The following is a 22,694-nucleotide window of genomic DNA, read 5'->3' on the forward strand; positions in this document are numbered from 1 at the left end:
AACTGAGCCACCCAGGTGTCCCTGCTCCATCATTTTTAATAAGATATAAAAGTCGTTCCTAGAACTCTCCTACTTATTATTAGTACTCTCAATCTAGCTAAGTATCTGTTATTTCTACAGTAATTTCCCCTCCTAATTACTGAAACTCAGATTATTAAAACTTTGGAACACCCATTTAACATTTGACGTCAATACTTTATTAGAACAAGTAACCGTTACCTCTACCTCACCACTAACTCCACGAATTATCAAGGATAGCTGGGATCTTTTGGGTCTCTGATTAGTAGAGCAGGAAGTACACGAAATCTTCAAGATAACCTTGATACAAGTTTCTGGGAATCAGGAAGGTTTGTGAGTGGGTGGACCAGGTGGAAAAATTCAGAAAGGGATGGAGACTGAATCTGTCATGGTATCTAGATCTTCAAATCTCCCAGTCCTATTGCTACGAATTGAGGTTTGGTAAGTCATGGAAATCCCCAACTTACTCACTGAGGCCAGCCAGGCAGTGCGCTGCGGTAACAACCAGATCCTCTTGGATCAAGCTTCCTCCACAGAAGTGGTGATCACCTCATTTTAGGGAGACCTGCCCGAGAAGAAAATCACAAACATAATATACGTCTCCCCATAGATGTCATGACCCTTAGAAACATTTGAAATCAACTCTCCTTACATAACATTGTTAAGTTACCACCAATATAATTGGTTAGGAAGATAATGTCCTATGAAGTAAACTTTCTGAAAAGAGAGGCTGAGTGGGGTCAAGAGAAAAATTACATGTTGACCTGGAGTTGTGGTATCTGAAACAAGAGAAAACGTCACCATTTCTCATGAAGAAATCAATGCTTTTGTTATACTGACCTGCCACGGATGTCCACCGACTGGTGAATTTCTCCAACCAGAAATTCTAGGGAAGAACCCAGTTCCCAGGACAGTTTCTGTACTTTTCACATCATCGGCACGGCTCCCACACTTCAGTCCTGTGTGGCAGAGAGAGCACAGGTGTGTGTGCACACGCACCCTGAGCACCTCGTGTAAGGATTCACTTTGTCAAGATTCCAGCTCAGATTTTCCTGGCCTGGCACGGACGTTCTGACATCACTCAGCAGCAGGCTCTCCCCCTTCTTTTCTCAAGATATTCTTGAGACTATCCCACAATTACCCCATGTTGACTGGAACTTGCTTCAGGGCGCCCCGCTCCTTTACCGCCTGAGCTGCCTTACTAAGACCCCGGGGTGGGAGGAGACCCCCCCACCCCCGCCCCCGGATCCATTCCGGGCTTACTTCGGCAGGAAGCATGATAGAATTTAGGGTGTATTGGGGCGCCTGGGTGGCGCAGTCATTAAGCGTCTGCCTTCGGCTCAGGGCGGCCCAGGGCATGGTCCCAGCGTTCTGGGATCGAGCCCCACATCAGGCTCCTCCGCTAGGAGCCTGCTTCTTCCTCTCCAGCTCCCCCTGCCTGTGTTCCTTCTCTCGCTGGCTGTCTCGCTGGCAAATAAACAAATAAAAATAAAATCTTAAAAAAAAAGAATTTAGGGTGTATTGAAGATACTGGAGAGCAACCTATGCTACTCCAGAAAAGTGATATTTGGCTTTAAATTACTTGCACTTGGCTATTTTTCCGTGGAGAAAGCTCCTTAGAACAAATGCCTAAAACCTTAAACTCCAGAACCCAAACGATTTCCAAAAGAAAACCTGACGCAGGCCCTTCTTTGGGAACTTCTGGGCCTGCACCAGCCCCTCACCCTTCCTTCTCCGTGGCGGAGGGAGCAAAGCAGTGTCCCTCGCCAGCCCGCAGCCCCGACGCCCGGGCTCACCCAGGCTTTGCGGGAGGCCCACGGCGAGCCAGAGCGGCAGACCCGGCCGAGCGGCGCCCGCATGGCCCCGGTGCGCCGGAACCCTGCCCCGCTTCCTCCGCCGCAGCTGCGGAAACCGAGCGAGGCCCGCGAGCCCCGCGGCGCAGACCGGCCGGCTCCCGGAAGCGCCCGCCGCGCTCTTCACTCCTGCGCGGGCGCACAGCTGCCGCTGCCCTCCATCCTCCCCCTCCCCCCGATCAGCCGCATCATCCCAATCGTCCCGGGCCGCAGCCGCCCCACGTGCCCGACTTCGGCCGCGAGGTGAGAGCCGCTCACAGGTGTGCAGGGGGCTTCGCCGGCGGATCCCGGGAGCAAGGCGATCAACGGCCTGGGACGCTCAGCACGGGGAACTCTGTCCCAGCCCATGGAGGGTGGCCCAAGCCAGGGTCGAGGAAGCTGGTCACCCATACAAGACCCAGGCAGGCCGACTTCTGAAAGCAGGAAGACTCATGGAAGCTTATTGAGGAATTAATAGGACTGCCCCTCCTTCTAAGAAACTTCGAAGGCGTCGACATTCAGGAATTTTCAAAGAGTGGATATGAAAAATCGGGTTGACAGCTGCCATCCCTTTCCCGGGAGGCTGTTATTAGCTTCAGTGGAATGGGCCAAAGCGGTAGGACCCATCGTATAAGATGGTTAAAATGAATTCATTGGTACGATTTTCATGTGAGCCTACCATAAGCATTATTTTGTTCTAAAATAGCTTGAGATTGGGACAGGAATAAAGCCAGAACTTATAATGGATTTATATTTTATCAAAAAATTAGGGCAAAGCTCTTCTATATATAACTAAGGTAGACACCAGTCTCCCAGGCCCAGCTGTCTTACTTCTGTGTAAAATAGAAATACAAGCTCCTGAAGATGGGAGGTATACAAATTAGGGAGACAGGCCGGCGGTAGACAGATGGGCTGGAAAGCAGAAGACAGCCAAGGTGGAGGGAGTGCAAGCACAGGTGAGAATCAGCTGGGGGCAATGACCCTGAAACTGCAGAAGGGAACAGGAGAGAAAGGGGCCCCTTTCGGTGAAGAGCTTGAAGAATGCGATTGGCACTGAGACCGGACACGGTCTTATCTCATGAATGTAGAAGGTGTTTCTCTGATTTTTAGGTCCCATCTTACAACATTCAGAAGTTCTAGAGCTGCACTGTCCAATTATGGTGGACACTAGCCATACGCAGTTATTTAAATTAGCATTAACGACAGTAAAAACGTTAGTTCCTCAGTCACACCAGCTTCATTTCCAGGGCTCAGCAGCCATCTGTGGCTGGTGGAGAGCATACAGAGGTTACTGCCATCATCACAAATAGTTCTCTTGGACTGTACTGTTCTTGAGAATAGCAAGCACCATCTTATTTATTTTAAATAAAGACCCCTTGCATAACAGTTTGAGTAGAGGACTCCTGGGTTTCAAGCTGGGATGTCTAGGGGACACTGCGAGGGGGCTTGGTAGGGTAAGCAGGCTTTCTTCATTAGGGCAGGATAATGATGTGCTTCTGGAGACCCTGAAGACTCTTAATGGAAGGCCCAACTCTAAGGAGAGTTGGAAAATGAGAAGTGTGAGTGACTAACCTATGAGCAACAAGCAAATCATGGGTAAATGTTTTGTTTGAACAATTTTTTCCATCCCTGCTAAACTACTAGTCTAAACTCTAGAACCCTCTCTGAAGTCCTGCAAGGCTGAAGGGTCTGCACTAAGGGAATTCTTAGTGACCTTAGAAACAGAAGTTTCATTTGCTTATTTGTTGCAGGGACAGATCACTATGAAGCCGAGGGAATGTGAAGGGTGGAGGTAGAAACAATGGGTGAAGACACTTCACTCAATTAGCTCGGCTGAGGAGGAAGAAAGAGATGTGGTAGCAGCTAGAGATGAAAGAAATAGAGGAAGGACTTACATTTCTTTTTCCAAATGATTTTGATGGTGGTTACCTGTATATGTGTTTTAAAATAGAAGGAAATTCACAAGAGCCAGTAGAAGGAAGAAGTTGGAAATGAAAAAGAGAGGTGAAGGGATGAAATGAAGCTTCACAAGAGGCAAAATCCAGAGCCTAGGGCCCTCTTCCACTGGAGTAATAGGAGACCAAAGAATTGGGTACAGGGACGGTTGTAGATGGAGTGCAGGATATTGAGAGAATATCTGTTTTCTACCTTTTACTTACGCTCTGGGGAAAGAGGTGAAGGCATCTACTCAGCAAGATGAGAGGAAGAGCTCAGGAGCACGTAAGGACTGCAACAGTCACTGCGAGGTACGGGAAAGAGAGCAGACGTGAAACACACAGAACAATGCAATGCAATGAATGAATGAGAAGGAAGACATTTTCTTTCTTTTAAAGCGGACACCAGCTAGTGACATGGATTTCAATGGGTACTAATCACGGAGCACTTGAGAGATTGAAACAGACATAATTATTTTCATTATATTTTATATAAAATAAACATTTACATAAATTTTATTTTGGAAAGACCTAGGCAAAGCATACATAATCAGACTTAAATGGGAGAAGTACTTTAGGGGAAATATATTTCTAACTGGCACAGCAAAAGTAACAAAAATGAGCATTTATATACAACTGATCAAAGGAGAAAATAAACACATGAACAAAGAACACAATGCAAGTCATTTTCTCCCTGATAAAAGGAGGGATCCGTGGGAGTCGCAGCCAGTCACATGGTTTCCACATTATAAAAGCAAGCCATAGCTTCTACAGATATTTTCACTCCTTCGGAGGAAATTTTAAAAAATATTTTCTCCCACATAACAAAATGACTAATTTTTATGTGTATAGACTGCAAAATAAGAATAATTACCTCTGTCATATTAAAGCACTTGGACAGTGCAGTCACTTCTATGGTGTGTGTGTATGTGTTTTGTGGCGGTGATTACCTTAATTTCTAAAACGAAGGGCAACACTAATCGGTCATCTCTTCAGAGGTAGAGGGCTTTCAGTCTGGTTTCAGGAGACACACAGAGCTTGACAGTTGCAGAGAACTAACCAGTCCCTCCCTGGGTGACAGACAAGCTGAGACACTTGGTAACCTGCCTAGGGTGAGGCAGCTCCTCCGTGGCCAAACAGGACTACCACCCAGATTTTCTGATGCTTGGACTGGCGTACCCCTCCTCTGGGCCAGCAAGGCAACCCCAAAAGGGTGTTATGCACATTGGAAACTTCCACATGTGATATAAATACACACCATTTGCACCGCTGAGAATGGGAAGAAACTCCCATTCTTGATGGGATTTCTGGACACAGACATATCTTTTCCCATTTTGGGGTAAATGGTGATCTAAACTTACGAACTTAAAATGACCATTATCGTGATGGATGCTGATTTTATGAGCTACCTGCCCTAAAAGGTTTTAACTGAAAGATCTTTGGTGATAAACACGGCACATTTTTGTATGAGCCATTTGATAGACAGGAAAATCATCAATTCTGTTGTCCCTCTGTTTTGCTGATATTAAAGCACTCCCTTGGTTGTAGTTATCCTACTTCTTCTCTTTAAATTAATGGCTACTAAAAACAAAAATAATGAAGGAAGCGCTATTGTATGAAGAACTGCTCAATGTGTTTGTCTTTTACATCAAAGCTTCAAGAATAATCATAAAAAGTTATAATTCGGCATTGTACGCTTTTATCTTACTCAGTTGCAGCCTAAATGCAAGATTTGACAGGTATTTCTTCTTTTAAAATGCCAAAAGATGTCGGATATGTTTTGCGATTATTGGGAGATAGCAACATGCAATTTAATCAAAGTAAATGTGATTTGGAAACTAGGTGAAAAATTAAAAACCAACCAACCACCCATAACTACATTTGCTTTGCTTATTGTTACTAATGCCCTATAGATTCATAAATCTAAGATGCAAATCCTTCACACATCAGGTCAGAAGTTTTATTTTTCCCTCAAAAACGGCTTCTAATGAGTACAAGAAGAAATCATTAACAAAAGTTGACATGTGTGTAATCAAAACAGAGACCTAAGTCTAGGCACACACTCTATTGCCATGAACACCTTCCGTGAGCTTTACGTACTGGTGCCTTGTCTGGTGTATACAAATGGTAATTCCTCTCCACCTGAGAACCAAGAATTCTGAAAACGTAAGGTCAAATTATAGTCCGATTGCCACAAGTGCAAACCATTCCACCCAACCCACCTGTCAATCTTGAAACAACAGTCTCAACCAATCCACTGTGCCAGAAATTATTTTTTAGAATTCTTTGGCTCGTTTTCGTCCAGATTTAAAAGTAAAAATCAAGAAAGATTATAAAAGTCATAAAAGTCCTATTAAAGTCGTTATCCTGTTGCTGTTCTCCAGCCTCGCTGCATATCAGCATCTGAACCCGGGCACCCAGCATCTCAGAGATGGCCAAGGGGCCCCAGGTGATCCCGCAGTCTGGCCAGGCTTGAGAGCCCGTGTGTGTGTGTGTGTGTGTGTGTGTGTGTGTGTGTGTGTGTGTGTGTGAAGGAACAGTCCTAGACTATCAGCTGAATCTGGCTCTTCGATCTGAGGCGCCTGAAGTGTTTAGTAGAGACAATAAGAAATCACACATGTATTTTTATTCCCCCTCAAATTACAGTTTCTGTGGGTCGGTTTGTATGGAACGGTTTGGATTTTCTCATTTAGTCTTGTTGAAAAGCACGGCGTAACCGCTACAAACCCCTGCACTGAGTGAGGTATGACCTGTGACGAATGTCGCAGTCTCATGCTAGGGGCAGTGTCGTACCGCCGGAAGCCGTAATACGAGTGCTGGTGATCCTGTTTTGTGATGAACTTCAAAACAAACAGACCCGAAAGAATATATCTCAGGATTCCCTACAATAAAATTTCTTCTCCTCCTAGGTATTTGAATCTTTGGTTTAGTTTACCTACATTACATGGCTGAACCGTGTTTTATGAATACCGTTAACAGACTGAAAACATCTGGATCATTTAAAAAACCCTGAAGGATTCTTAAGGTTGAAATAAACTTGTAAAGCCATTCTCATGGCTCCGATGTCAAAGGACCGCCACTTACTGGGAATTGTAAAGGCAAGGAGAACGGGTTCTAGGTAGGACAGAAGGACAGGTTAGATAGACTGGCACTAAGTCAGGGACATGTGTCCACAAGGAACTCTGAACATAGCTGAGAAAATGAAGCAAGTGCTGCTGAGAGGGACACAGTCACAACTGAAACTCTGATCACTGGATCCAATGTTCAGCCAGACTACAGCCACTCCTGGCTTGTCCTTGGCCAACTTCCCTCCTACTGATGACACCCTACGTATTTAAGGATCCAGTGCAAAATGGAATTGCGGGACCGCTCGTTCAAAAATGATTAAGAATTTCAAGCACTTAGCCTTCAACCAAGCACAGGGGGCTTCTGAGTGCAGGACGCCCGAGGGCCCACGGGAACTGCCTAAGCCCATGAAGTGGGCTCTGCGAGTCCATCTCAGAAAGGGGCCATCAACTGTCCTGCCACGCACGCTTTTATTAGGGGAATCTGGATAGATCTCCATGACTGTTTTTATTGATAAGAATGAATTCCACCTATTATTTCATGTTACAAGAACCAAATAAAAATAGTTATAAAATACACTTAATATCTTTGAAAAATAACATGTGATTTATTTTCTTACAGGCACCATTTAACTATGAAAACTATTTCATTGGCTACATCTCAGTGACATTATTAAATCAGGATAAAAATATCTGACCCAATGAACAGTGCTTACTTTTCATGTTCAAAGAGATGCCAGTGTCTGCACACAGAATGAGCCAGAGAGACAGTGAGAAAGCGGGGGGAGGCAGAATGAAGGGAGATTGAGAGGCGTGGGGAGAAGAAGGGAGGGAGGGAGAGAGAGACAGAGAGACAGAGAGACATGAGGAGAGAGAAAAGCACCCAAAAGAAGGTAGAACAAGTCTCCTGAAGGCCATGTGACCCCTTCCTTCAGAAACTTTTAGGCTGTAACCCCCATTTCAGCCATTCCCACTAATATACCCTCATACCTTTAGCAGCACTTCAAGTAAGGCATAATTGCTTTTCAAAATTTGGGGCTTAGTCTTTTCCATTAACTTCCTAAGTCTGAGTTTTGGTTACGGATTATTCTAAAAAGTTGTGACTCAAGTCTCAGATACTGTTTTTAGCTACGGCTTCATGTGTTTTTCAACTTGGGGGTGGACTGATCATTTAAAACGAACGCTGTAGTACCTTTCTTGGCCTTAGGACTATAAAAGTATAATTTTGAGGAGAATGAAAATATTTTAAATGAAATTTTAGGTAAATTTATGATACATAAGGTTAAGAGACTATTAGAAACAGAAAATCATAGTGGCAATGTATCCTGTTAGATTACTGGCGCACACACACACGTATGCTAATTCAAAATCCGGAATCCTTTGCATTTAAAATAGTCCTTGCATCTTCCCTCTCCAAAGAAGTTCTTCTAGCTAGACTTACCTTGTCAAAAAAATAACACAGAGGGGCAGTGTTGAAAAGAAGTAGGCTTTTTACCCTGCCCTGGCCTGAGCAGTGAAATCCACACGCCTTCAGGCTACTACATCTGCAGGCCCCCTGGCTTAGCCTGCAAACAGCACTCTCCAGAGGGGTTCCTCCTCCTCTTCTTCTTTTTTTAAAAATTTATGATGATGACCAAATTAGAATCAGGTGTCCCGACCTCTTCACTTTCAAAATACATTACCACCCAAACACTGAAGTCCGCTTCCTAATTTCTTCATCTTTAGCAAGTGAATGACCAATACAAAATTTCTTAGGGGCTGTTAAAACTTTACTTTGTAATTCCGATGGGTAAATTTTGTATGATCAGTTTTGAACGCTGCTATTAAAACCACTGTGTACAGAGAAAAAAATGTGCGTGTATATATATATTAAATATTTTATAAGTTATGAAATAAATAACACTAAAAAACAAATGTCAAATTGTAAGTTCAACTCTGCTGGCCTCTGTCTTTTAAATATAAATATATATTTTTAAAATTATGAATTTAGACTTTTTCCCCCCTAGATTTTTTGAGCATTCTCCATGAAATCTCTAAAATTATAAATACAGAACCAAGAACTCCGGATTTCCATCATTCATGTTCTAAAGCATAGAATTCTCATTAAGCCTCGGTAGACAAATCAATAGAGCTCCTCTTCCGTCTCTTTATAGTCTACAAAGATTTTTGTGATATATTATACAGAGTTTTCAATGGTTAAATATAGTTTTCAAAAAAATAATAAATCTCTGAATGACTGAATGTTAAGATAACAAAGTAGAACATTTCTCTTAGTTAATATCTTTAATATTTCTCATGTAGAATATACTATTTTTTTCTCCACCAAAATAACAATATATGTGGAGTCAGAAACATTTATGATTCTAAAAGCACTTTTGAAATCTTAGAGCAGAACCACTACTCTAGTAATACTTGTAATAAAGTTAAAATAATCTTAAACATTTCCATAAAGATTTAGGGGTACCAAGATCCTTGATTTCCCCCCAGGGATAAGAATACCCATACACAGTTCCAGAAGCTTCCTTTTTGTTATATCAGGCAATGGGAAAAGCTTGCATCAGAGTGGAATTTAATTCACTCTTCAGTTGGGCTCTAGCAATATCCTCGGGGGGATATTAGACAAAGCTCACGTAACAATAGCCCTTTCCCCCATATATTCCAGAAGATTCTACAAGAACTATTAGATACTCATCTCTAGCTCTGGAGAACTAAATGAGCTACCTCTTGGTGGAATTACCCAAATGGTTTATCCCAGAGATTTTTGTCCTCTTTGACCTATCTTATCTCATGAAGAGGAGCTGCTCTGCCTTCGTAGCATTTCAAGCCTCTGTATTTCTGGGACATAAAAGTCTACACTAAGAGATGGAATTAGATTCTTAGGTTGGAAAAGAGGAGAAACAGACGAAGGGAAATCTGGAATTAAAGCCAATAAAAATCTGCAAGATGTGCAGTAGTTGTTTTACTTCCTCTCAGACCTAGCCCTTGCTTGCTCTTTCTGTCTTCTTCCGTGGAAATGCAAGTCACTCAGCACAGGGTTACCAGCGGGCGTCCCAAAATGTGCCTCCCTGAACTCAGAGCGAGCGGAAAGCTTCGATGCTGTGCCCCTGCTGATGTGAAGGCATCCATCACTTCTTCCTCTTCCAAAGGCACCAGCACTCTCCCTCAAGACTGGGTCAAATGCTATGTTTGATCCTTTTCTCGAACTTCTTGTAATCGTTTCTCTAGGCGATCCAACTTGGCGAGATTTTCCTGCAGCAGTTTGCTGTCTGGAACCAGCTGTAAGGCTCTCTCATAATAAGCTCTTGCGGATACATAGTTTCCCTGGGGGGAAAAAGAGAGGCAACAATGTCTGACCCATCAGAATGCTCTTGGAGAATGGGGAGACTAAGACAAAACTTCTGGCCCAGTTTAACGTCTATGTCCTCAGAAGGAAACCTTGTCTGCACGGGCAATTTTATCCTTATCTGTTGGTGCTTTTGGAGAATCCATTTGTTTTAAGTGCCCGACCAGCTGGAGAATGAAGGAGAAGAGTTATACCGTAAGGTGAAATGGCAGAAAAACAGATTGTCAATTCTACTAATGTAGGGTATGAGGCTATCATTTCATAGTGCTCTCGCGGGGCTGGCACTATTCCTTAGTAATCAAATGGAGCCATGGCTAGACATACAGAGAGAGAGAGAGGGAGAGAGAGAGAGAGGGAGGGAGGGAAGGAAGGGAGGGATGTATGTGGGAGAATGCAAAAGTCGTGATGATTAAATAGTTTGGAATCCACTAGACCTATTTAGTAGTGGAAGTTATTTTAATATCCAACTAACACAAAAGCAACTTTTGCCTAATACGGGCTTTAATGTAAATGTAAGTTTTTATATAGTGAAAAGAACTGATAAGAATATGGCGTCAAATTTACCCAAGGTGCGTGACAATATGAACCTGCTGGATCCTCTTAAAGCAGGAAAGAAGGCATGTCGTCCCTGACCTGCTAAAGACACCTGTCACCACCCTCTACTGGCCCCCATCTGCTTTGTTCAATGGCTTTCTAACTGGAAACCATGTGTGCCTGTTCCAGTTGGTTCCAGGCAAATTAGTCACAATTATTGTTTTCCAGCCCCTTTTCTGCTACTAAATTTTACCTTCCATATTCGGTCCATCCTCTTTCAGATCTGTGGCCTGCCAAGTCTCAGAACTCTGAGTGTTACAGTTCTCGCCAGTCCCCCAAATTTCAATTTGCTTTTATTTTATTCTCAATTACAGCTCCAAGTGGACAAAAACCAGTTACTCTCTGAATTCCCATCACAATTTAAAATAGCATCTCTTGGGCGCCTGGGTGGCTCACATGGCTAAGCGTCTACCTTTGGCTCAGGTCATGATCCCACGGTCCTGGGACGGGGCCCCAAGTCGGGTTCCCTGCTCAGCGGGGAGCATGCTTCTCCCTCTCCCTCTACTGTTCCCCCTGCTTGTGCTCTCTCACTCTCTCTGTCAAATAAATAAATAAAATCTTTAAAAAAATAAATAAAATAAAAATAGCATCTCTGAGAGTTCTATGTAACATCTAGCAAGGACTATTCACTGAATGCTTAACTACCCTGCAAATGAGTTAAGAGCTCAGACACGCCTGATGCATAGTGAGTCCTCAATCCGATGCCGCCACTGTTGTCATTATGAAACGACCATCCAGGCCTGAGTAAACACTGCCCATTTATTACAGTACTCACTCGTCTTATTGGTAAAAAGGAGAGTGGAAATGACAGAAAAGGAAATTGCACACTGGGAATCCAGGCTCTGGCACATGCAAAAATGAAAACATCTCTGATTATTAACCCTGATTCTCATCAGAGGCTAAACAGAATTCTGAACAAATGAGAACCTGGATTTGCTTCATTCAACTGTTATTATTTTTCTTCAATGCCAGCGTTTATCTTCCAAGTGTCCTGTGATGTTTATTCGGCTCAGCACACATGTGAGGACAACTGAACATTTGTGACTCTTAGAATGCTCTCAAAATATGTTTGTATCACAGCCGACTTTGAAACTGTTCTGCTAAGAGTTTTCTATGAATTTAAGCCTCAGCCCAGTGCCTTGGCATTTCCTTCTTTGATCACCAGTTTTGTCCTTTCACATAAAATCCACTGCTAGAGTTAATCTTCTCTCCCTCAAATTTTCTTCACTTGATTAAACTGGAAGCCTTACTTATTTTTTTAAAAGTTATATCCCTTGAGTCAATGTCTCCAGTTCTGAGATGCTAAGATAGGGCATCTGAATTATTTAATTTCTAGAAATGTGCTATCTACTATGATAGCTACTAATTCCACATGGCTATTTAAATTGAAATCAATTATGATAAATTACGAATTCAGTTGGTCAGTTGTACCAACCACATTTCAAGGGCTTAACAGCCACATGGGCTAGTTAGTGCCACTGCCTGAACAGTGGAGACATGGAATATTTCTGGCATCATAGAGAGTTCTACTGTACGAACATGCACATAGGGCAGCACTGAAAATAGTACTTTGTGGTGTGGCCCAGGGGATACAGCTTTTTGATTATAAAGAATGTATTTTTGGTCCAACCATTTCATCCTTTATGAAGCTTCCTAATAATTAACTTTTATTACCAAGCAGTATAAGCAAGAGACAACTCCCTTTTCATCTCTTCATGCCATGTCCTTGCAAAACCTTATTCCAACTTGCAACCTTACCACAGCCCTCAGTCTTCTAAGCTCGCCCAGGCTCGGGGAAGGAGTGAAGCCTGGAATGGGCTAACACTGCCTGACGCACACGCTATCTGGCAACGCAAAAGACAGAAAGTTAATGATTGCACTTTAGGACCTCATAATAATAATCTTGCATCCTAATGGTGCCAACTAAATGACCATATCCTAGCCATGTGCCTGGTCTATATATTTATCTCAGATTGTATCATATGAATTCACTACACGATTTTCCAACTACGAACGTGGCAATTTCACTGTTCAATTGTTCGGCCTAATACATGATGTTTGCAAAGATGAGAAACTGCATAAACTAATTTTTAATCAGTGTGTTCATTACATTTGAAAAGAATACACTCAGTAGATCCTTCTTCACTCCCCAGACACCTTTTCAGGGGAAGTACCTCTAAATTTAAAGCAATGGATTCGCTTGTTAATCTGAGAGTTCAAATGAACGTACTCTTTTCCTTGTATTTCCACACTTTTTGGAGAAGTCTTGAGTGTACTTATTGTACTTTTTTTTTTTTTTTTTAGATTTATTTATTTATTTATTTGAGAGAGAGAGAGCACATGAGGGGGAGGGGCAGAGGGAGGAGGAGAGAGAATCCCAAGCAGACTCTGCGCTGAGTGCGGAGCCCAACACGGGCCTCAATCTCACAACCCTGAGATCACAACCTGAGATGAAACCAAGAGTCAGCCATGTAACCAACTTCACCACCCAGGTACCCCTACTTATGGTACTTTTTAAATTAACAATTGCTTTAAATGGCAGGCAGATGTCATCTAAAAACATACTGAGCATATTATTTTAAAATATAACTATTTAACATACTATTTAAATATTTAAGATTATGTTACTATTTTAAAAGTAAGTTCATATTGGTGGACATCCTAGAAGATCACTAAGATCAGAGCTCAGGTTATTCTGCTCTGATAAATGTCATATTTGTTCCTCTATTAGAGCAAGGCTGTCAGTCACATAATAATTCTCCCATTATCCCCTTCTGGCTATATAATCACGGGTCACCTTTTTGTTTTGTTGTGTTTCTGAGAGTGACCAGTTTCCTCTTAATAGTAAACCCAGTTAGGCTTTTGTTTAAATGCTAATCACTATATTACTGTTTTATCAATATAAAGACTGATAGAAACCTAGAAACAGGTTAGCTAAACAAGAGTGATCCTTTAAAAACATGTCAGACCATGGCATCTCTCTGCTCAAAGTCCTTCAAGGACCCCAACTCATTTGGCATGGCATAAAAGCCAAAGACCCTACATTCCCCTGCAAGGCTCTACATGATCTGGCCCTGTGACTTCTTTGACCCCAACTTTCATCTCACTTGCTTCCTCCCTGTTCTTCAAACACAGCAGGTATTCTCATACCTCAGGACCTTTGCACATGCTCTTTCCCTATTTTGCCATATGGCTTGTTCCCTTCAGGTCTCTACTCAAAATTACTTTTTAAAGTGAGGCCTTCCCTAACCACCTTAATTTTAAATTTCAGCCCTTACCCCATGGCACTTTCTATCTTCTTTCTCTCTCTTTTTTCTCCATAGTACCATGATATATTTTACCTATATATGTATCCTGTATGTGTTTATTTATTTATTACCTGTCTCCCTTACTAAATGTTAGCTCCATGAACACAGGAAGTTCTGTCTTACTTGCTTAGTGTTCTATTCCCAGTGCCTGAAGAGAGAGTACCTGGCACATCACATGCTCTGTATGAATGTTTGTCAAATGAATGGATGAATGAATGAATGATAGTGAGTCTTTGAGTTCATTACATATACATAGCACCTTCCCAAGGGTTATTTTTAATGATTCCCTCAAAGGTAGCTTTTTCTTTTGGAAAAACAAAACACAAACCCACAAATAAACAACCTTGTGTTTCAGTAAATGGTTAGGGAGTAAAAGATACATTAGATACAAGAAATAATAAAGTAATATTTAAAGTAACACTATGTAGTCTTGACCAGGAATTAAGCTGTAGGACAATGAGATACAGAGAGCTCCAGCAAGGCTTAGTTCACATAAGCAGGTTTTATTTGCTGTGTGATGATACTTCTCTTAAGTACATATGATTTTCTTTATGTTCAATAAAATCATGGAATTTAATTTGTACAGATTTAGTTTTCAAATGACTTCATGATATTCAATATCTAGACAATACAAAGAGAATGTAAACTGTGCTGATTTCACTTTTATACACCTAAGGTTTTTGGTATTTACATAATTCAAAGAGGGAATTAACAATATGTTCTCAATCTCTCGAGAGAAGACAGAAAGAGAAAGCGCAAAGAAAACCCAGTCCACACGGAAGTGAACTGCTCTCGTACCTTGATGTGCTGGATTCCACCCATGTTCATCCAGGCCTGGGCTTGAGCTGGATTTAGCTCCACGGCAGCTTTATAGCTCTAAATACACAAGAAACATCTTCAGGTTGAGAAAGGAGAACCCACGTTTAATGCTACAGGATCGTGGACACCACTTTCTCCATACGTGAGGATGTAAATGGCTAACACCATGAAACCCGACACTACTAGCTCACAGGTGTTCCCGTTTAGTTCAATTATTTTTTAAAACTGATGACTCGGAAGTGGAGGAAACTGAAATGTGTAACTTGCCTGCAGAGACTACGGATGCCCGCAGGGAATCCCGGTGATTTTATGATAGTGCATCATTTCTCATTGGCCTTGTCCTGCAAGAAAACTCCTTTGGCCTTTTTCGCTATAAATGGAGTTTGTAAGAATATATATTTTTTAATAATCATAGAATCTTAGAGTCTTTTCCTATACAGCTCGGTCCTAGTGTAATATCCCCTTTCACAATATCACTGCTGAAATCCTTGCAGTGACAGGATGCTCCTTCCTTCCTTGAGGACATCCGTTTTCCTAGGTTTAGTTTCAATCATTAAGAAGTCTTCCTTTTTCTTCTGCCACAAGCTCTTCAAATGCCTCTTTTGGTCTGGAAATGTGTATCCCGTTAAATGTAGCATCTGTGGGGCGTATTTGTAATATTTGCATGTTGTTTCATAGCACCGCTGGCATGCTCACCACTGGGTCTTAACTTAAGAGTGATCACCTTAAATCAAGCTAAAGGCTAAGAGTGGGGCTTTCAGTTACAAAGCTAAGTATCTGTGGGTCTATTTTGATGCTCTTTGCTATTTGCATTGATGAAAAGATTCATAAAGTAAACAGAATCTGGTCCGTCCCTCCTCCACTTCTGTTTTAAGAGAAATAAGCAAACAATAAAACGCTATACCTTTAAAGAGCTGCTAAAATAAACCTGAGGAATGTGTCTCTTGGGTTAATTTATATCAACAGAGATGACAGTGTAGGTAGAAATTAAGAACCTGGATTCAAATCCCAGCTCCATCTCTTACCCCCTATGACCTTGAGCAAGTTACATAATCTCTGAGTCTCGTTTACTCAACTGTAAAATGACCATAGGTTTCTTATATGACTATTGAGAAGATTAAATTACTTAATATGTGTAAATCATAAATAAAAATGCTAACACATTGCAGCTGCTATTATTAGCTCACAGCCCTACTCCTATCTGTCACAGATCTAGCCACTTTATTAATTAATTGATTTTAAGTAAACTCCACACCCACCGTGGAGCCCAATGAGGGGCTTGAACTCACAACCCTGAGATCAAGACCTGAGCTGAGATCAAGAGTCAGACGCTTAACCGACTGAGCCACCCAGGCGCCCCAATCTAGTCACCTTAAAATGATTAAGCTATAGTTAAAGTAACTAGAAAATACTTTTGTTTTCAATACAATGTATAAAATACGAATACAGATACCAAATAACTTCATAATTAAATTATACATTCATTAAATTGTCATGTTAGATATTAAAAAATGTTCACATGTTAAGGTATTAAAAATGTTCACAGGGCAAGGGGGCCTGGGTGCCTCAGTCAGTTAGGTGTCTGACTCCCGATCTCAGCTCAGGTCGTGTCTCAGGGTCTTGGGATGGAGCCCCTGCGCTGGGGTGTCTGCGTTCTCTCTCCCTTTCTGCCTCTCCCCCTGCTGGAGCACTCTCTCTCTCTCAAATACATAAATAAATCTTCAAAAACAATGTTCACAGGGCAGAGAAAAATACACAATCTCTGCTTCAAATATGCCACTGTTTAAGGTTCATGTTCAAGTTCGTTTTCCCAAATATCTTTACCTATATTTTCGAATATTGTAAAAGTCACTCACTATTGCTTTCAAAAACAATAATATCATTTAAAATTTTACTTTTCTCATGTTATATTTAGTATAATTTTATGACTTCATTAATTCCAACTGTGGCTTTACCAGAAATGCTTGGTATTTCTATAACATTTCTATTTGCTTGAAATATCTTTTTGATTTCAAACTGTGAATGAATTTTATTTGAAAAGCTGTAGATACTGGATACCTTTAAGATGCAAGACATTTATGTTTCTACAAGGAGAAGTCCAATCTAACTGGGCAGCAGGCGTTCTGCCCAGAGGAGTGGGGCGGGGGCCGGGGGAGGTGGAGAGGACGGGTGAGAGGAAAAAGAGGCCTAACGATACAACGGAATGTGTGACACTTTCAAAGGACTTGTAGGGACAATAAATGTTGTAAAAGTTCACAGGAAACAAGGACACTGGGAGAAAGCATGGTCCAGATGGGCTTCCAGAGGGAGGAGGACATGGGCTGTGTGTTAGTAGATGAGAGAATCTCTGAGGAATTGGGGGGGGTGCGTGGAAGGGTGTTATAAGGATGTGTGGAAATGCTAAAGCTATGCAGACACTAGTCCAGATGGACTAGAGGGTTACTCCTGGCCAACTGAGAGAGTGAGAGAGGCAGACAGAGAAACTAGTTTGAGGGAATAATGTGGACTTGCTTCAGACATCAAGTCAAAGGCGATAATTCAGAAAATAATGCAGAGGTACCGCAGAATTCTGAACAGTTAAAAAATAGAGTCCATTATAAAAGCTAAATGTATAACATCATGGCCATTAATCAGAAAACTCACTCCATAAACATGCCAGTGATCTTAAATTTTACTGCAGATGCTTCAGTAAAGATTGAAAGTATTAATTTTAATCCCTTAATTTAATAACATAATTTAATTAAGTGTTTATACCTCAAAGGCCTTATCCAGAAGATTCTGCTCTCTTAGTTGGTTTCCCTTTGTGAAAAAAAGTTCAGATATGACTTTTGGGTCCTTTGGTTTCAGCTGGAGAGCCTTGTCGATAGCATCGAGTGCCTGCAACAGGTTTGAAAGCAAGACAGAATGTGGATGAGATGAAGAAAAACTAACTTAAATGATAAAATGTATACTTTTTGTCCTTATAATTAGCTGGTGTGGTAAATGACAATCAAAACACATTCTTCCTTCTCTCTGATGTTCTCACCGAGAGTTAATGTGGCCCTGACAAAATAATTTTCCTATACTCCAGGGTTTCCATTTATATTGTGACAATGACATGTCCCTGACCTTCCTTCACAGGAAGGTCAATGATGAAGATGAAAGAAAACAAGATCTGGGATCAGGTGTTTTTGCCCAGCCTGTGTCCATCTGGGCCATCCAAATACAGCCTCCTCTTAGGTCTCTGGTGCCCACTCTGCCCCCAGCACCCACTGCCCCACACCCTGCAGCCAGGGATCCCTTCGAAACACAAATCTCACCATGTTGCTCTTCTCTTTAAAACCCCAAAGCTTTTCCAAGGATAAAAAAACCTTTGCCCCGGTCCCAAGCCCTGTGGGGTGTTGTCTCCAGCAACCTCTGTGGCTATTATCTTACACAGTGCCCTGTTCCCTTCATGCCCGTCCCTCAGACTTCCCACTTCCTGCTGCCACAGGGCCTTTGCATGTACTTTATCCTGCCTGGAATGCTTTTTACTGCCCCCCTTCATCTAATAACTCCTATTTATCATTCAGCATTCACCTTCATATCACTCCCCAGGGAACCTAGCCTCCTAGATCACTCAGGTCCCTGACTATATGCTTGTTAGGATCATGTCACTCTTCATGACATCACTGAGCACAGCTATAATTCTACGCTTGTTTTGTGATTGCTTGTTTAATCTTGGTTTCCTCTTCTTCTATAAACTCCTTGAGGACAAAGGTGATTTTCTTGTTTTTCTTATACCGCTTTATTGCTGGTACCTACCACAGTGTCTGGCATATAGCAGGCATTCAGTAAGTATTTTGTTGAGTCAGTTCATAAATTGACTGGTTATGTGACTTTTCAAATAGAGATAAACAATAATAGTTGCAATATAGGGTCACTGACCTGTATAAAGACTGTTATAAGGGTTCTATAAATAATATATTTGAAGGAACATGGAAAATGACGAAGCATACAAATGTTAGTCTTTATCTAGTTAGGTGAAAACAAATTAATACCACATAAAATTTTTAGACCAAGGATGAGCCAAGAAAGTGTTATTTTAAGGGGACATACTAGAGTTAAGGGGATATCTGTGAAAAGCATCCATAAGATGGGCTATGTCAACGGCTGATATTCAAGACTGCTCCACCTCGTCAATGTGCAGACTGGAGAATCATTCGGGCGCACCCCATTTTCCACCCGTGAATCCAAACAACTCCAGTGTGCCCCCCACCTTGTCGTGGTGCTCCTGCTTGCTGTAGATTGCTGACAACAGGCGGTAGCATTCAAGGCATCCGGTCTCTTCCGACACGATGTGGTTGGTCATCTTCTCAGCTTCTTTGGTCTGACCCATCACGGCCAAAACCTGAGCCTGCAAGACCACACTGATTTGGCTTAGCAGACACTGCAGTCGCCTCATCAAATAAAGCATCTCTGAATGGAGGCTTTCCAGAAACACTCCATAAAAAAATGCTTAGCATCTATTTGTAACGCAGAGGGAGCTGAATTCCCCCAGTTTACAGGTTTAAAATCCTGTTGTTTGTTTCGGTTTATTTCTTTAGGTTTGTGCACGCACTGTGTGTGAATAGCAGGACACCAAAGCTATCGATGAAGCGACTTGTGACTTGTTTAAAAGTTGACTGAATATTTCAAAAAAGAAAGGATTTCTTATGGTTTCAATACTGTGTTTATAACAAGATAACAAGTTTGATTTACTGCAGATCTAAAGAGTAGCAAAAATGCAAATTTCCAAAAACTGAAATTAAAAATATTGCTGATTATTAATTTCTTAAATTTGAGAACCATACTGTAGTTATGTTAGAGAATGTCCTTGTTCTTAGGAACTATATGCTGAAGTATTTAGAAATAAAGGGCGGGGCGCCTGCGTAGCTCAGTTGGTTAAGCATCGGCCTTCGGCTCAGGTCATGATCCCAGGGTCCTGGGATCGAGCCCCACGTCGGCCTCCCTGCTCAGTATAAGCCTGCTTCTCCCTCTCCCTGCCACTCCCCCTGCTTGTGCTCCCTCTCTCTCTCAAATAAATAAATAAAATCTTAAAGAATGAAAAAAAATAAAGGGCATGAGATCTATAACTTTTACACGGCTCACGAAAAAATAAATGTATTAATAACACGCATTCGCACACATACGTGAATATGCACATATGTACATATGTGGATTATACATACATGAGGGATTGATAAATTCATCGAAATGCTAAAAATTGATGGATCTGGGTGAAAGGGGACATGGGAGCTATTTAGTATTCCTGCAAATTTTTCTAAGTTTGAAATGATTTCAAACCAAAAACTTTTAAGTTTTTTAGTGTCTATGTCTTTGGTAAATGGCTCCCACACTGGTTATACGGCTATTCAGAAAATGGATCCATTGTAGTGCTCTAGTTGCCAGTTCTGAGGCTCTGACCCAGCTCCCTGCACCGCACACTGCGTGCTCCCGCCTCTTTAGCCCACGCACTCACCAGGGCCAGGCGGAGCTCCCTCTGAGAAGGCTGAAGAGCGGCGGCCTCCCGGTAAACCTGCAGAGCCTCGTCGTAGCGGCCCGTGTTATAATACAGCGCCCCCAGAGGTGATAGCAGCTCAGCTTTGCGTGCCACCTGCAGGGCCCTGAGTTTTGAGAAAGGTGAACTGAAATTTTCATAGGTACATTTCGAAAGCTTGAAACGCAGGTTTAGGGATGACAGTCCATGGTTTGAGACTCTGCTCCAACACAGTGTCTGTTTTTATAATCAAGAAGCGTGTTTTAAAAAAAATCACGAGGCCACCCTCTGACTACAAGAATGTCTCTAGTGACCTCTCAGTATGGAAACTGAGCTCCAAGGATCTTTCCCGTTGATGGTGATAGGCTGGTTCTGATGCATGCACAGGCCTTCCCCCATATCCATTTTCGAAACTGCTATTTGCGGTTTGGGCTGTAGCCCACAGCCTCAGAGAACAATGGACTAATACAAGCGGAAATCAAATTCCAACCTTGGGTTAGCACCATGTTCTGACCAGCAGGCCTTTTTTAAGCCATTCTTTAGGATACCATTTAGTGTTTGGTATTATTCCCTTTGGAGGGGAGAAGCTATGTTGCCTGAATTGGCAAAATTGATTAATATTCTAAGAGCATGTCTGTTCTGATTACATAAAAATTGGTCTTTGGGCAACTTACAAAGTGAAGAAAAGGAACTTTACCGTTTGTACCATTCTTCAGCCACACTGTTGTCTCCCAAGGACCTGTAGAGCCTCCCCAGATTCACCATGGCCACGTGATGACTTGGGCTGAGTGTGATGGCCTGTTGGTAATGGGCCACTGCCTTCTCTGGAGAGCCTGTAACCAGGGGTGGTTGGTGAGAGCAGAGCGTGCCTTAATTATACAATACACGAGGCTCTTCAGTTTCTCTTCTGATGCACATCATTCTTCTTCATATCACTGAGTCATACCATCAATTATTCCGTTCGTAAATTAGCTTGCATTTTGGCTTCGTCTCCTTGCCACTGCCCAACTTTGGACCATTTTACTATTCGTTCCAAGTTCCAAGGAAATCAACAATAAAAAAGCAATAAAAACTAAAATCTATTTCTTTTATTATGTATAGCATTTTAGCCAAAGTGTTTTCTGGCCATTGCCCTGCTAATATGATGTTTTGAGATCATCAGTGATTGTTATTTATACAAGATACTGTTACTTCTCATTATACGAAAAAATAGAATAGGCTAGTATAGAAAGAAAACTGTCCTGAAACAATTTCTAAGGGTTCGTCTCAATTACTCCACCGCAACATACTAATTGAGGCTCTGCTTTTAAAGAAGCATGTATCAGTTGGATCTTGAAAATCTTTTTAAAAATCATACATTTTTGTTAAATGGTATTTATGTATTGGGACTTTAAAAAATAATAATAATGCCACCTTGCATTTGTCCAATGCATTATACATCGTAAAATATTTTAATTAAATGATCTTTACAGGTATTTTCGATACTATTTAGCTGCCTTTTTAAAAAAGATTTATTTATTTATTTATTTGAGAGAGAGAGAGAGAGAGACAGCACGAGCATGTGAGCCAGGGGGAAGAACAGAGGGAGAGGGAGAAGCAGACTCTGCGCTGAGCACGGGGCCCAAAGCGGGGCTCAATTTCAGGACCCTGAGATCATGACCTGAGCTGAAATGGAGAGTTGGCCGCTTAACTGACTGGGCCACCCAGGCGCCCCTATTTAGCTGCCTTTTGATACCCTTTCCTATATCTTGGGATTTAAGAGCTATTAAAAGATAAGTAAAAGTATTACTTTAGAGATATAGCCACTGAAGTGCGAAGTGCACTTAAGAGACTTGACAAAACTCCCAGGGCAACTGAGGATGAAGACCAGAACTAGAATCAAGCCTCTGATGAGATCCCCAAAGAAGCTTCCTAGTGGAATTATATCTAAGTGACAGAACTATAGAACGGTCTGAAGTTCTAGATGAAATGGAATGTTTATGACCTGTAGACACCTCAACTGCACCTTCTTTGAAGGCATGTCTGCACCTTGTGCCTATATAGATCTATGTACAGGTCCCTGGTAATAGGGAGAATTTCCACCAGTATAAAATACACGAAGACAAAGGGAGTGGCGGGAACATACACAGGGTGGCCAGTGAGATTTGTAGGGCGTAGCACTGTTTGTTGTTGAAGTAGACGGAAGAGGGAAGACCAGACCAAAGGGGGGTCTCTTCCGGGTTTTAATCTTTACGACACCTAATGTAGTCTTGTGTTGCCAATCAACCAGCAGGTGGCACCACAA

At 41.8% G+C, this 22,694-nt stretch overlaps 2 protein-coding genes across 4 annotated transcripts in view; both read right to left on the reverse strand.

The window, feature by feature from the left end:
• OVCH1 (ovochymase 1) overlaps positions 1 to 2,368 on the reverse strand; it is a 62,669-nt gene extending 60,301 nt beyond the window's left edge. The window contains 4 exon segments of the mRNA XM_045811799.2: positions 486 to 583; positions 859 to 977; positions 1,815 to 2,181; positions 2,264 to 2,368. Coding sequence (XP_045667755.2) covers positions 486 to 583; positions 859 to 977; positions 1,815 to 2,181; positions 2,264 to 2,368 — 689 coding nt within the window.
• A 1,914-nt stretch (positions 2,369 to 4,282) lies between these two features.
• TMTC1 (transmembrane O-mannosyltransferase targeting cadherins 1) overlaps positions 4,283 to 22,694 on the reverse strand; it is a 253,746-nt gene continuing 235,334 nt past the window's right edge. For 2 of the 3 annotated variants that reach the window (XM_087855736.1, XM_045811776.2), the window contains 6 exons: positions 21,108 to 21,243; positions 20,393 to 20,537; positions 19,151 to 19,288; positions 17,668 to 17,790; positions 14,893 to 14,970; positions 4,283 to 10,170 (listed from right to left, as the gene is read on the reverse strand). In XM_087855736.1, the coding sequence (XP_087711862.1) occupies positions 10,030 to 10,170; positions 14,893 to 14,970; positions 17,668 to 17,790; positions 19,151 to 19,288; positions 20,393 to 20,537; positions 21,108 to 21,243 (761 nt within the window). In that variant the 3' untranslated portion in view covers positions 4,283 to 10,029. The remainder of the gene's footprint in view (positions 10,171 to 14,892; positions 14,971 to 17,667; positions 17,791 to 19,150; positions 19,289 to 20,392; positions 20,538 to 21,107; positions 21,244 to 22,694) is intronic. The other variant, XM_045811777.2, reaches the window with a different exon arrangement.

The sequence above is a fragment of the Ursus americanus genome, chromosome 25 (genome assembly GCF_024610735.1).
Source record: "Ursus americanus isolate L20-20 chromosome 25, mUrsAme1.1.p, whole genome shotgun sequence".
Taxonomy (NCBI): domain Eukaryota; kingdom Metazoa; phylum Chordata; class Mammalia; order Carnivora; family Ursidae; genus Ursus; species Ursus americanus.